The sequence below is a fragment of the Gadus chalcogrammus genome, chromosome 18, assembly GCF_026213295.1.
Source record: "Gadus chalcogrammus isolate NIFS_2021 chromosome 18, NIFS_Gcha_1.0, whole genome shotgun sequence".
In the NCBI taxonomy this organism is placed as follows: Eukaryota; Metazoa; Chordata; class Actinopteri; order Gadiformes; family Gadidae; genus Gadus; species Gadus chalcogrammus.
The window spans coordinates 16,776,717-16,791,860 of NC_079429.1; the positions used below are offsets into that span (position 1 = coordinate 16,776,717).

At 46.2% G+C, this 15,144-nt stretch overlaps 1 protein-coding gene across 1 annotated transcript; it reads left to right on the forward strand.

Annotated features, from left to right (window-relative positions):
- Window positions 1–1,932: 1,932 nt before the first annotated feature.
- Window positions 1,933–15,058, forward strand: pde6c (phosphodiesterase 6C, cGMP-specific, cone, alpha prime). The gene is given in 23 exon segments (XM_056577262.1): window positions 1,933–2,400; window positions 3,126–3,278; window positions 5,092–5,181; window positions 5,344–5,452; window positions 5,455–5,483; window positions 5,582–5,656; window positions 5,860–5,924; window positions 6,126–6,192; window positions 6,508–6,555; window positions 6,826–6,975; window positions 7,294–7,437; window positions 8,199–8,264; window positions 8,510–8,665; window positions 9,004–9,111; window positions 9,394–9,503; window positions 11,229–11,316; window positions 11,721–11,821; window positions 12,465–12,572; window positions 12,867–12,930; window positions 13,119–13,193; window positions 13,360–13,443; window positions 14,209–14,368; window positions 14,943–15,058. Coding segments are annotated over 23 exon segments (2,556 nt in total). The 3' UTR covers window positions 14,981–15,058.
- The last annotated feature ends 86 nt before the right edge of the window (window positions 15,059–15,144 follow it).

Genomic DNA, 15,144 nt, shown 5'->3' on the forward strand with positions numbered 1-15,144 from the left:
GTTTTCTCTCTCTCTCTCTCTCTCTCTCTCTCTCTCTCTCTCTCTCTCTCTCTCTCTCGCTCTCTCCCTCTCTCGCTCTCTCCCTCTTTCTCTATTCCTTTAAAATGCTAAGGATGTAACAGACCTTTGAATATTTTTTAAATACGGTGGCTGTGATGATTTCTCTCTCTTTCTCTACCACTTATTCAAAATGTGAAGAAACAACAGATTTGACTTTTGAACTGTGTGTACACAAACTTTTCAGGTACTGTTCCTGTGTTGATTTCTCTGTCTCTTGCTGGCCACTGTAATTTGCGTGTGTGCACGTTTTTATGTGTGTGTACCGATGCAAGTTGTGTGTGTGTTCACAAAGCCCCTGTGCTTTGCCTCCCATTCCGTTGATCTCTCTCTCTCTCCTCTCTCCTCGCGCATTCTCTCTCTCGTCTCTCTCTATCCTCTCGATCCCTCTCTGCTCCAATCCTCTATCTCTCTCTTCTCTCTCCTCTCTCATCCGGCATCTCGTCCCTCGGCTCTCTCTCTCCCTCTCTCTCTCTCAGTCTCATTAAAAACCATCTACTCACTGTATGCCAATGGTAGTAGCCTTTAATTCATTAATCGCGTCCCTCCTCTTACACACACACACACTAATAAACATACATTTAACTCCCTTCCGTAAGCTCCCACCTCAGAGGTAGCAAATAGAAAGGCTACACGATGTCTTGCCAGGGGAAAGCCAATCATCCCTGACCCGGGAGCCAGACAGGACAGCAGCTAACAGCTAACAGCTAAAAATAGAGACAGCCATCTTTGTTTTGGGGCACTTCTTCTTCTTGGAACTCCCAGAGCTGTTTAATTGGACTCCCAGGGAGGAACTTCATGCGGGTTGAAGCACACGCAATATGTGTTAGGACATACATGTGTTTACCACACCTGTAGTGTACCACACCTGTAGCCTGGGTTTAGCCTGACCCCCTGACCTCCTCCCTAAGCCCCGTCCGTTTCCATGGAGAGGAGGAGGAGATGGGTACGGCAGGCTTGCTCGTTGGGAAGGTGATGTCATCCTGGAGCCCATTTGTTCATGCTGTTGTTTTCATCCTGTTGGTCCTGGAGAGAATCTGAATTTATGGTTGCAGTGCGCCTGTACTGAAACTGGATTTGTATGCTGCATTATTTTTTTAATAAATCGTTGGGTGGACACATTTGGCAGACAAGCATCACTTTTTAAAATGCTTGGGATGTCAGTTTAGTGTGTTTCTAATTGCGGCCAACCATTGTTGATTCCATCTCTTGCTTAGTGACACATTGGTGGGTCACATGCTCATTATGGCACTCCTTGGCACCAATCAATGACCATTTTGATTGTTCTCGTCTTATCCAACAGGATATTTTAGTGGCCAGGGGCTTTAAAGGTGCTGTATCATCCCCAATGTCTGCAGCCTACCAGAAGGGATACTTGAGCAAGAAATCGGGATAAAAGTGATAGATACATATAACAGCAATCCTAAATAATGCACTTCCCTCCTTTGAGACTCTCTCTCTCACTTTCTCTTTGTCTCCGACGGGGAGGATATACCCGATATAAAATGATCAGTGTTGAGGATTTGCAGGGCTAAGCACGCTTAGAGCAAGGCTTTTAATGTTGTGACGTCACGGTAATTAGCGGCCACTTTGATCCTGTCAAGCCCCCTAAGCCACCGTTCTGCCTGACGGCGCTCGCTGCCGGCTGTCCTCCTGACTCGTTCTGGGACCACGGATGAGGATGCAACCTGGCGCCAACTGAACCTGCTGCTCAGCCCCGCGTCCCGCCGCCGGCCGATAGCGGTCTCCCGCCGTGACTGGTTTCTCCCACGCTGGCTGTTGATTTCCTTCGGCTGCAGGTGATGCTTTTGCAGTAAAAAAAGGCACCATAAACAACAAGGACAAAGGGGGGGGTTTGAAACCGACGATATCAAGATGGCAGACAAGGATAGTGTGGAGAAGTACTTGGAAAACAATCCCCAGTTTGCCAAAGAGTACTTTGACAGGAAGGTGAACGCCGAAGCGCTGACGGCGGCCTTCGGCTCCAAAGTTGAAGCCAAGGATGCCAACTCGTTCAAGGACATCACGGCCATCCAGGAGGCGGTGGTCATCTTCGAGCTGGTGCAGGAGATGCAGAAGGTGGGGAACATGGAGCAGTCCATGCACAAGGTCCTGCAGAGAGTGTGCTCCATCATCCAAGCGGACAGGGTCAGCTTTTTCTTTTGTCGCTCACGAAACGGAATACCCGAGCTCACGACTAACCTCTTTGACATCACGCCGACTTCTCCGTTCGAGACCAACTTGGTGCATCCCCGGAGTGAGATCGTTTTCCCCACAGATATCGGAATTGTGGGACACACGGCGCACACCAAAAAGCCGCACAACGTACCGGATGTCACCAAGGTAGGCCTGATGCCTTTGGTGCACGGAGAGGAAATGTGCACCATGCGCACACTAGAAGTGTGTTTAAGTTGGTGCTGTTGAGTGTGTTGGCGTGTATTCATAATTCATTTGAAAGATTTGAAAGAAATGAATGTGCACTTTAAAGTGAAATATGTGTATATTTATGTTTGCTGGGTTTGTGGCATTGAGAGGTGAGATTCTACATAGAATTTGATTCTAATTCTACCGCATCGATTGGCATCAATTGCGTATTTTTATTGTCTTACTGTATAAAATATACATGGTATGTATACAAGGTCTTACCCATCATCTTTAATATACTAAATCTTGGATAGTGAAAATGTTTCAAATGACTAGGCCTCTGCGTAATATAAGCTAAATGAATTTGTAAGACCTAATACATTTAGATTCTGCCTCTCTAGTCAAAGACAAAAGTGTTGCTGGCTCTCTCAAGATGATACATTCATGTATTAATATTAAAATATTTTGAATTTTGAATTTATTATTATAGATATATTGGCACCAGTGTCCTTCACAAGGTCATCCACGTTGTTTGCTGTCATTGGCGCTAACTTACTTCATACCTCATATCAATATATTGATATTATTGATACACTTCTTGACTTCACTTCTCTCATTTGGTTCAACATGAAAACAGAGAATTTGGAATTAACATCCCCTTGTCATTCCCTTTCTCTCACCCCTCTGCACCCACCATGGTCCAGAATTCCAAATTTAGTGACTTTGTGGACAGACAGACAGACTACAAAACCAAGAACATGCTGACGTTTCCCCTGATGGCCGAGAAGGAAGTTCTGGGGGTTGTCATAGTGCTCAACAAAATCGGTGCCGATGCCTTCACCAACGAGGATGAGAAGGTAAACCCCCCCCCCCCCCCACACACACACACACACACCACACACACAACACACCACACACACACCACACAGCACACACACACACACACACACACACACACACACACACACACACACACACACACAAGACCGCACCACCCCTAGCTCAGGTGGACGCTATGGTGTTTAATCTGAAACACTGTTAATCCACAGATCGGAGACGGACAGGGACAAACTATTAGAGGAGATCACTTGGGTCTTAGACTTGCTAAAATGGGATCTCCGATACCCTTCCACGAAAATAATCCCATTAAATGTACCTTTTTCCACACAAAAGGAATCTAGAATCCAAATAATCTAGGATCTTGAAAACTATGACAATAGTGTCAATTATTTATTTATAGTTCTGCATTCCATTTCCCATTCCCTGTAGTAATTACAATGTATTCAGTGGTTTCCTTAAAGGTTCTATGTTTCCCCACCCAACCAATATTGTTAGTTGACGTACAGTAGCTCAGGAGGTAGAGCAGGGCTGTCTGTTAACCGCAAGGCAGCTAGTTCGATAACCGGCTCTTGTGTCGAGGTGTCCCTGAGCAAGGCACCTAACCCTAACTGCTCCCGATGAGCTGGCTGTCACCCTGCATGGCTGACTCCGCCGTCGGTGTGTGAATGTGTCCATGAATGGGGGAATGAGAGGCAATATTGTAAAGCGCTTTGGATAAAAGCGCTATAAAAGCGCTATAAAAATGCAGTCAATTTACCATTTTGTTTGGGGATAGGTTCTATGGCCACTGAGACATGTTTTTTTGGTTTTGGGATGAAATTATAGACGTGAATGATGCAATCTCTTTTAGGAAACAGTGGAATCCTGTAACAGTGTATTATAAATGTTCCCAGAATAATACTATAACTGGCACTTTTCAAGGCACTCAAGTGAGGGAGTAGAGTGCAATGGTGATCTTTAGTGACCACAGGTGCTAAGGACCTTGGTTTAATCCGAGAGACTTGCAAAGGTCAGTCCCTGTCTCTGACTGTCCTGGGGCATTGGTGATATAACACAGGCTAGAGGGATGAGCGCACAGATGATTAGCTTCCTGAGAAAACAGCAGTGTGAGAGGGTAGTCATTACCTGAACCAACCTCACGCTACTGAACTCTGCACTGTAGCAAAAGAGCGTGGCACGGGGGCACAGTGGTTCGCACTTCTGCACCGCAGCAAGACAGTCCTTGGTTCGAACCCCGGGGGAGACCTTTCTGTGTTTGAATGTTCTCCCCCAGTTCAGGTGGGTTTCCTACGGGTTCTCTCGTTCACTCCCATAACATAAAAAGCATGCTAGGTACCACTCCATAACCAAGGCAGAGGCCCTCTCTCTGGGGCTGGTTCCCGGGCACGACCCTGTGGCAGCCCACTGCTCTTAGCTCCTAGCTAGGACTGGTTAATTCCTCCAGATTTACACCGATTTGTCACACAAGTCATTCTAACATAAGATGCAATCAGTGTGAGACATGCAAAATCAAGTGGGTAAAAACAGGAAGGCTTGTTGTCGTTTAATCCAAACACTGCTAACTTCGCGAAAAGCTATCGTAATGCTTTGGAGTCAAAACTTATGTGAAACCTGACTAGCCATATGCCATTTGGACAACCGGCATCAACTCTCCAACGTGAATCCCCTTATATTTTGGTGTGGCCAACGATCTTGCTGTACTTGACAAGCCCCAACCCCTAAGGGGGTTAAGGCGACCAGCATGTAAGTTCTGAACATTGGCCTTTTGAACGAGAGTCAAGGTCCCTGGGCAGTTGTATGTGTTCTGAAGGAGCTTCTCTTCCCTCGTAGCTCTTCCACAGGTACATGAACTTCGCTCAGGTCATCGCGCTGCAGGAACACACGGCCTACATGTTCAACGTGGAGTCCAGGCGGAGTCAGGTACATTCCCACAGTATTTGTGAGCATCTGTTCATCCATGTTCATAAACATGTTTGCTTGAATAACTTATAAAAAACAACAACGTAAAACTACGTGATCAGTATAGATTTTTGGTGGTTGTTTGATTCGTTTCAATCCCCTCCTCTGTGGTTCCCGGGCTAGGTGCTGCTCTGGTCGGCCAGCAAGGTGTTTGAAGAGTTGACAGACATTGAGAGACAGTTCCACAAAGCCCTGTACACTGTACGGACATACCTCAACTGCGAGCGCTACACTGTGGACTCCTGGACATGACCAAGGAGAAGGTTGGTGGACAGCGAACTGCAACAAAACGATTATTATAGTTATTTTGTTCGTATTCAACCAATAAAATGTCTACTTGTTGGTGTTTTTCCCGCTTTAGGAGTTCTACGATGAATGGCCGGTGAAACTGGGAGACGTGGAGCCCTACAAGGGGCCAAAGACACCCGACGGCAGGGTACATGTCCAAACATCTCACATCTACCAGGGGTTCAGGCATCTTGAATTCACCTTAACTGGCAAACTGGCACTTTCTTACTTGAACCATAACAATTCTGATGTTTTAATTACTTAAAGAGGAATTAAAAAGTATGTTGCTTTAAAGGATTTGGATTTTGTTCCTTCATGTAGTTAAATATATTTCACCTTTTGTTTTTACAGGAAATTATCTTCTACAAAATCATTGACTATTTGCTGGAGGCCAAAGAAGAAATTAAAGTCATACCGTGAGTAAACCCATCAATGGAACCTGTATACAAATAGTTTTAATAGTGGTAAAAAAACTTGAATGAACAGGATTTTGCTCCATGCATGGCAAAGACTACTGTTGGCATAATCAAAGAAAACATGGATTATAAAATATTGTTAACAAAGGCATGGTAAATAAATAAATGATAATAATATAATAACTCTCTCCTCCTCTCCAGGGGTCCCCCCGCCGATCACTGGGGGCTGGTCAGCGGTCTGCCCACCTACGTAGCCGAGAACGGATTTGTACGTTTTTCATCTAAACTCCCTTCTCTCATTTTCACCATCAAAATGACTATCCACAAGCTCACGACTTGCCTCTTTTTTTTTTGTATAATATATAAAATATTGTATAATATATCATAATCTGATATATAGTATCAAATAAAACTGCTGTTACAATAGTCATAATATAATTGAATGTTAACATTAAATGTTAACACCTCTCAAAAATAACTTGTATGTATAATTAACATGTAGTGTATGTATGCAATGAGATCTCTTATTCTGGGTTCATGGGATATAATTCTGCTTCCTGTGATGTAATTCCATTTCCTGTAGATCTGCAACATGATGAATGTAGCAGCAGATGAATATTTCACCTTCCAGGTAAATTGTACAAATATCTTGACTGCTCTATTTAATGCACACACACACACACACACACACACACACACACACACACACACACACACACACACACACACACCACACACAACCACACACACACACACACACACACACACACACACACACCACACACACACTGACGCACACATACAAACACAAACACCCAAAAACACAAACCCACAGACACAAACAAGCACACACATATAACAGTAACGGTAATATAATGCATTGTTTGACTGTGTGTTCCAGAAAGGGCCAGTGGACGACTCAGGCTTTGTCATCAAGAACGTCCTGTCTCTGCCCATCGTCAACAAGAAGGAAGAAATCGTGGGCATCGCCACCTTCTTCAACAGGAAGGACGGCAAGCCCTTCGACGAACACGACGAGCAGATCACAGAAGTGAGGCCCCCTTTCCACCATTTTCACTAAAAATCATGAAGAGGTGTGCTGAGCCTGAGGCCTGACTACTATTGACCATTCTTTAGCGGGATACACATTCTTTCGTTTATATTCATTCAACGTTTATACTTTTGGCAGATTTTGATTGGGTTAAAAAGATGAATATGGTAGTATAGGAACTTGAAGAAGTAAGAAGATGGGCTTTAAAACCGTTTTTAGCCCCTAAAAACGGAGCGCAGGCCCCACTGCTCTTTGGACTCTGCTGTGCTCTGTTGTGTCCTGGTCGACGTCATCCTAACCGCCCCTCCCGTGTCCCAGGCCCTCACCCAGTTCCTGGGCTGGTCCGTGCTGGTGTGTGACACCTACGACCGCCTGAACCGCATGGAGTGGCGGAAGGACATCGCCGAGGAGATGCTCATGTGTCAGACCCAGTGCACGCCCGCCGAGCAGCAGACCATCCTGGTGGGCACAGTACCCCTAGACCCCTGCCTACTGGGGGGTCACCGTGACCTAGGTCACCTCGTGTCCTCAGCTCCTCTCCTCTTCTCAGCTCTATGTTCCTCCTCTCTTGTACTTTCGGCTTCCCTGTCTGCAATGTTATCTCCTCTCTTCCCTCCTTTTCTGTAATGTCTGTCTCCTAGGTTACCACCTCCCCCCTCTCTCCCTCCCTCTCTCTCCCTCACTCTCTCCCTCTCTCCCTCTCTCTCTCTCTCCCTCTCTCTCCCCCACTCTCTCCCTCTCTCTCTCTCTCTCTCTCTCTCTGTCTCTCCTCTCTCTCCTCTCTCTCTCTCTCTCTCTCCTCTCTCTCTCTCTCTCTCTCTCTCTCTCTCTCTCTCTCTCTCTCTCTCTCTCTCTCTCAGCTGTTCCCTGCTGTCTCCTAGGTTACCAAAGTGTTAATTGTCTGGCTCTATTGGAACTTCACATGACAGAAACTCAATCGTTGTTGTAGGCACCTGCTAGAAAAAAAATCAAATTTCCTCTAAGGACTCAACCATTCTCCATAACCCCCCTACCCCGCCCCCCCCTACAAAAACACACACACACACACACACACACACACACACACACACACACACACACACACACACACACACACACACACACACACACACACACACACACACACACACACACACACACACAATTAGCATTATAAAGCTATAGGTGTTCTACATGAAGTTCTGCATGATTAAACAACGGTTTCATGTTTTCATCTCCACCAGAACACCAAGGAGAAGTTTGACGCCCTACCAGAGGACTGTGACCAGAAGGAGATGTACAAACTCTTGGTACGTTGGACAACCAGAATGCAGAAACCATCAACACCCAGGTGTATCTCGTGTTGTTAATCACGGGCACTGGCGTCCCTACAGCGCAGCCCAATGATTCCCTGCGTGAGATACACCTCTCATCAGCCCTGCTAATGCACCTCTGTGATTAAGGCCCGTCGCCTACACAGGCTTGGCGCGCTCGTGGGTAGAGCTAACCGGAACCTCAGCTCATATTCTGCTCCGTTTTGACGTTGTGTTTACAGAGAGCGACGTGCCCGGTGGCGACCGACGTCCACGGGGAATCCCTGCTCCTCTTCGGCTTCAGCGACTTCCCCTCCTCCGAGACCGACCTCATCAAGGCCGGCATCCGCATCTTCTTCGAGCTCAACGTGGTGGAGAAGTTCAAGGTCCCCGCAGAGGTGAGGAGAGGAGGAGGAGGAGGAGGAGGGAGAGGAGGAGGTCAGACAGACAGACAGCTGGTCAGACAGATGGACTGAGAGAGTAAGACAGATTGACGGACGGACAGGCAGAGAGTCGGTCCGACTACGGTTTATAGACGCCTGGTCAGTCAGACAGTCAACCTGTCGAACAGTGTCAGTCCGAACAGTCAGTCACTCAAGGCTTTATCCTTTTCCGCCTTTCTTTTGCAAATTCGTCATCCTCTGTAACTCCAGTCTCTCTTCTCTATCCCCCTTCATCTCTCATTCATCCCAACACATCTCAAACCCCCCTCTCTCGCCCCACCCCTCCCTCTCAGACGCTGACCAAGTGGATGTACACCGTCCGGAAGGGCTACCGTGACATCACCTACCACAACTGGAGGCACGGCTTCAACGTGGGCCACACCATGTTCTGCCTGCTGCAGGTACGACCCCACGTTCCTCGATACCGAACACTAAGTGCAAGGTATTCCACCACACTAGTCAGCCCGAAGTACAGCGCTGACTGTAATTGGTCAACAAAACCAGGGGAATGATGCCTCGTCTCACCAGGACTCGTGTCATGACACAACAAACTCACACGTCGCAGTGACTATATCGTGACTATACAATTAAGTATAGTCTGATTGTCCTCGCTAGAAAACAAATAGGTGTCTCTCCGTATCTCTATTCACTCTCTCTCTCTCTATGTGTGTCTCCCTCCCAAGACGGGTAAACTTCGGAAGTACTACTCTGACCTGGATGCCTTCGCCATGGTGGCGGCCGCGTTCTGCCACGATATCGACCATCGAGGAACCAACAACCTCTACCAGACCAAGCAAGTCCCCCCCTGTGCATCACTCACACATACAGGATAGTCAGGTCTCCTCTTTAAAGTATGTCAGGGGTAGGGCAGTGTAAGTCCTATGAGTCATTGGCTAATGTAGTGGCTGAACCCAGCTAAAAGCTCCTGGGTTCCATTCTTATTGGCATACCTGCACCTCAACATTTAAGTGATGTATATCCACCGTCTGTATGGTTCTTTGAAAATAAGCCTTGTCTTATTGATTTTATAATAAAATGTCATAATACAAATGCTATTGCATGTCAGGACAAATATGTCAAGGGCTGTAATGACTAACCAATACTCTTCGTCAAATCCCATCTCAAGGGTTCTGGGTTTGATCTCCACATGCCCGTTACCTAACCTGTAGACCTCTAGAACAACATGCCCTAATTCACTGTCTAACCCCTACCTGCTCCTTAATGACCTGTCTCTGTATTCACTGTCTAACCCCTACCTGCTCCTTAATGCCCTGTCTCTGTATTCACTGTCTAACCCCTAACTGCTCCTTAATGACCTGTCTCTGTATTCACTGTATAACCCCTACCTGCTCCTTAATGCCCTGTCTCTGTATTCACTGTCCAACCCCTACCTGCTCCTTAATGACCTGTCTCTGTATTCCCTGTCTAACACCCTCCTGCTCTGGAATGACCTGTCTATGTATTCACTGTCTATCTAACCCCTTCCTGCTCCTTAATTGCATGTCTCTATATTCACTGTCTAACCCCCACCTGATCCTTTAAGGCCTTTCTCTGTATTCACTATCCAACCCCTAACTGCTCCTTAATGGCCTTTATCTGTATTTACTGTCCAACCCCCACCTGCTCCCTAATGACCTGTCTGTTTTCACTGTCTAACCCCAAACTGCTCCTTAATGGCCTGTGTTTGTATTCACTGTCTAACCCCTACCTGCACCTTAATGACCCATTTCTGTATGAACTGTCTTACCCCTTCCTGCTCGTAATGACATGTCTCTGTATTTACTGTCTAACCCCTACTTGCTCCTTTATGGCCTGTCTCTGTATTCACTGTCTCGCCCTATAGATAGATACCACATATTTGACAAATGGCAACAGATTTAATTTTATCACAAATCCAGCAGTGTGCTCAATTTTCTCAGATGCTTATGTATTCTGAGCAGAGGATTTTTTTCTGTGTGCACACGGAACATATTTAATAACGGATATTTGGAGATCAAGTGAAATTCAAACTTGACAGAACCTATTTGAGGCAGCCATATTAGCAGGCTAATCTCATCGGATACATACAGCACATTATTAAGAGGAGAACCAAACCCAAATGCACCTTAGATTGATGTGCACCTGATGACTCACTGTGTCGGTTAAACACATTGCATTCATCACCTCTGATTGGCTGACAGGGTTACCTGGTCACCGTCGCGTTAAAGGGGTGATATCACGCCACCAGGTTTGAGTGTGGTTAGCCATTAAAAGCGTTGGAACATAGGCCTTTCCCTGCGCCCTAGTGACATCACTGGTGGTGTCCACTTAGAAGTATGACGGATAGATCAGCAACATTTGATGGGAAAGGCCGATTTTGAAACGGCTTGTAATGGCTAATCACACTCAGACCTGGTGGGAAGAGGCGCTTACAGGGGAGCCAGCGGGCATGTCCTGGGACGCACAAAAAGTTGAGGCATTTTTTTGGACGAGGGTCAGGTCTGTTTTTCCTCTAACCCTCTCCTAACCCCACCTGTAGGAGTGGCTCCCCTCTGGCCAAACTCCACGGCTCCTCCATCATGGAGAGACACCATCTCCAGTTCAGCAAGACCATCATGGCAGAAGAGGTGCGGTCTTGATTGTAGTTGTAGATTGTAGATTGTTGTAAACACACACGCACGCATATGCACAGAAACTCTGTGAATATTCCCCCACACACACGCACGCAAACACATAGTTGAACACACAAGCACACACAGACGTGTACTCATAACAAACCTTTTTAGGCTTTTTTCCTTTTACAAAGGAGTTGTTTCCACTTTATTCGTGCCTTATTTTAAATCATATTTCTTCTTGGTTGTTTCTATTTCTTGATTTTCTTATCGTAGCACTGTGTAAACATTGTATTGTCATATTATGTTGATCATTGTGTTATGTGTGTTTAATGTGAAGCACATTGATCCACATATTGTTTTTAGGAAATACGCAAAGAAAAAGAGTTGAATGGAATGTTGTTGTGTTTCTCTTCCAGAGCCTCAACATTTTCTGCAACCTCCAGAAGCGACAGTTCGAGACGGTACAGCACCTGTTTGACGTCTGCATCATCGCCACTGATCTGGCGCTCTACTTCAAGTAGGTACCTTACTTCCTGTGTCGTCATCCAATGGGGTTCCAGTGTTCCACTGATGCTGGCAGGGGATTGGATGTTCAGGCGGGTGGATCGCCGTTTAGTCACTCAGGGTGCTTTCACACCTGAGCTGTTTGATCCGTTAAATAGAACCCTGGAGCATTTTTCCCGATAGCACGGTTAGTTATGGTTGGTGTTGAACCACTCATTACGAAAAACTCTGGTGCAGACCAAACACACAAACTCTGGTCCGCTTCAAATCGGGGGTCCCAGTTTGGTCTCAGCCATGGTGGAATTAGGAGGGAGAGCCCCCATCAAATACTTTGAAGATTTTAAATTATTCAGTGACTGAATGGTGAATGGGTTATATTTTACGTTGCTAGACTGCGAGACCGCTCAAAGTGGTCCTTGCTGCTCCATTGTTATTGTCCGCAACAAGGAAGCGTTTTGGGTCTCCCTTGGACTTTCTGTCCACCTCCCTCGACCACGATCTCCCCCTTCCCCCCTACCCCTCTCTCGCCCTGTCTCCATCCCTCTACTACTCTGTCTCTCAGTGTCTCTCTCAATATTTTGAATTGTTTCATGCTACTATCGATATTTGACCGCTCCAACATAAGGGGGCTGATTGTATTGTGTGTGTGCATGCAGGAAGCGAACCATGTTCCAGAACATCGTGAACGCCACAGAGCCCATGGAGGACGAGAAGGAAGCCATTGCATACATCTCCAACAACGCCACCCGCAAGGAAATCATCATGTGTGTAGAAATCCACCCGTATAACAACACATCCCATAATATCTCACACACAACAGGTTCTGAAATTAAACCTAAAATCGCTTTGATCACCTTTGATGAGTATATCAGTAGATAAACACGTTCATGTGCACACTATTTAGGTTTTCCTCGCTAAAAAACCTAGGTACAAATTTACAGTAGTTAATACTATTGGATTGTACATTTCTACCACCGCTCTCTTTGACTGTGCTTTCTCTCTCTCCCTCTCCCTCTCTCTCTCTCTCTCTCTCTCTCTCTCTCTATCGCTGTCGTCAGGGCGATGATGATGACTGGCTGTGATTTGTCGGCTATTTGTAAGCCTTGGGAGGTTCAAAGCAAGGTATGTGCCCTCAGAAAGTAACCCCCCTGTAACGTGTTATAAAGAAAGGGTCATAGTCAGGTGATAATCTTTCTCTGTCTCTCTGTCTCTCTGTCTGTATCTCTGTCTCTCTGTCTCTCTCTCTCTCTCTCTCTCTCTCTCTCTCTCTCTCTCTCTCTCTCTCTCTCTCTCTCTCTCCCTCCCCCCAGGTGGCTCTGATGGTGGCCGCTGAGTTCTGGGAGCAGGGAGACTTGGAGAGGAGTGTCCTCGACCAGCAGCCTATTGTATGTATATTTCGTCTCTTCTCATTTCTATCTTCTCCTCTCCTCTGCTCTCTAGTCTTCTCTCCTGCCATCCTGGTCTCCTCTCTCCTCTCCAGATTAAAACACAACACTCCACATCACACTCACTCACATGTGACTCTCGCTTCTCTCCTTCTCTCTCTAACAGCCCATGATGGACAGAAATTGTGCAGAGCAGCTACCCAAGATGCAGTGCGGTTTCATTGACTTTGTGTGCTCGTTTGTGTATAAGGTAACCACAGAGGACATTTCTCTGCATGTATAATTCCCCTTTTGTCCCCACATATCTAAAGATCTTTAGGAGAACACCGGTTGCGTGTTAGCAGCATTAAGACGTGATGCCCCCTCCAATGTAAAGGGGTAAATTAATGTTAGGTCGCACATTATGGTCTGGTATCTATTTAAAATAGATAGTTACCATTTGAATGCTGAAATAGCATGCTGAAGAAATCCATACATAGACAACACACATCTTGAGCAATATTTTTAACGAATCAGATGTAGAATATACAGGATTCTGAAAATCTGCCAAGATTTTTTGACATATTTTTGGACATGAACAACTAAGGTCTGTGTTGTCCAGTTCCTGGGGTTTGAAAAACAGGATGTACTGAACATGTTGACTTTTAAAAGAATGTTAGCTAAATAAACATCTATCACCCAACACTTTACACTGAGAACCACCACATACACACACAACCAGACCACAACTTATGCACACATACACAAAAACACACATTCACAACCCCCAACCGACATGCACTAATGGCCCAAACAGACATGCATACACACAACCACCACTTATTTACATGCATGCACATACACACACACCACCAACACACACCAACAGACACACAACCACCGCACACTCTAAAAACACACACAACCCAAACGAATAAAGACATTATTATTCTCACTCACTTGCGCACACCCACACACACACACTCTCCCACCGATACTGAACCGCTCTGCTTCCTCCTGCGTTGTGATTGGCCAGGAGTTCTCCCGGTTCCACAAGGAGATCACGCCCATGTTCGACGGGCTGAAGAACAACCGCGCGCACTGGGCTGAGCAGGCAGAGGTGTACAACGCCAAGATGAAGCTCATCGAAGACGAGAAGAAGAAGCTGGAGGACGCGGCCGGAGGCAAAGGTGGAGGTACCAAGAGTACCGTATGGACGGATGAGTGATGGGTGGACAGATGGATGGGTGGACAGATGGATGGGTGGCTAGATGGATGGGTGGATGGATGGATGGATGGTTGGATGTATGATGGATGGGTGGATGGATGGATGGATGGTTGGATGGATGGATGGTTGGATGTATGATGGATGGTTGGATGTATGATGGATGGTTGGATGTATGATGGATGGTTGGATGTATGATGGATGGTTGGATGTATGATGGATGGTTGGATGTATGATGGATGGTTGGATGTATGATGGATGGTTGGATGTATGATGGATGGTTGGATGTATGATGGATGGTTGGATGTATGATGGATGGATGGGAGGGTTGGATATTTGATGAATAGATGGAATAACTGATGAAGAACAGATGAATGATTATGGAACAATGGATTATTTGGAATGATGAAAGAATGTTTTGGACTGAGTGTTATGACGGATGATACTCAGTAAACGGCTTGTGGTTCTTTAACGGTTCATGTGAACTGGAAAGAAATAATATAAACCTTTCTTTTCTTCCTCCCTTCTATCTTTCCATTTCTCAGAGGACGGTGGCAAGTCCAAGACGTGTTCCATCTGCTAAAGCATCTTGTCTTGTCTGCACCCTGGCTGGTCTGAAGAGGTCCACACCAGCCTGTTGTAGTCCAATCTGGACCACTGCTCTCTAGACTAGTTGGATCTAGGCTAGATTAGGCAGCTGGGCCTTTTAGACCCACCGACCCCAGCCTGGGATCAGAGGGTCTCTCT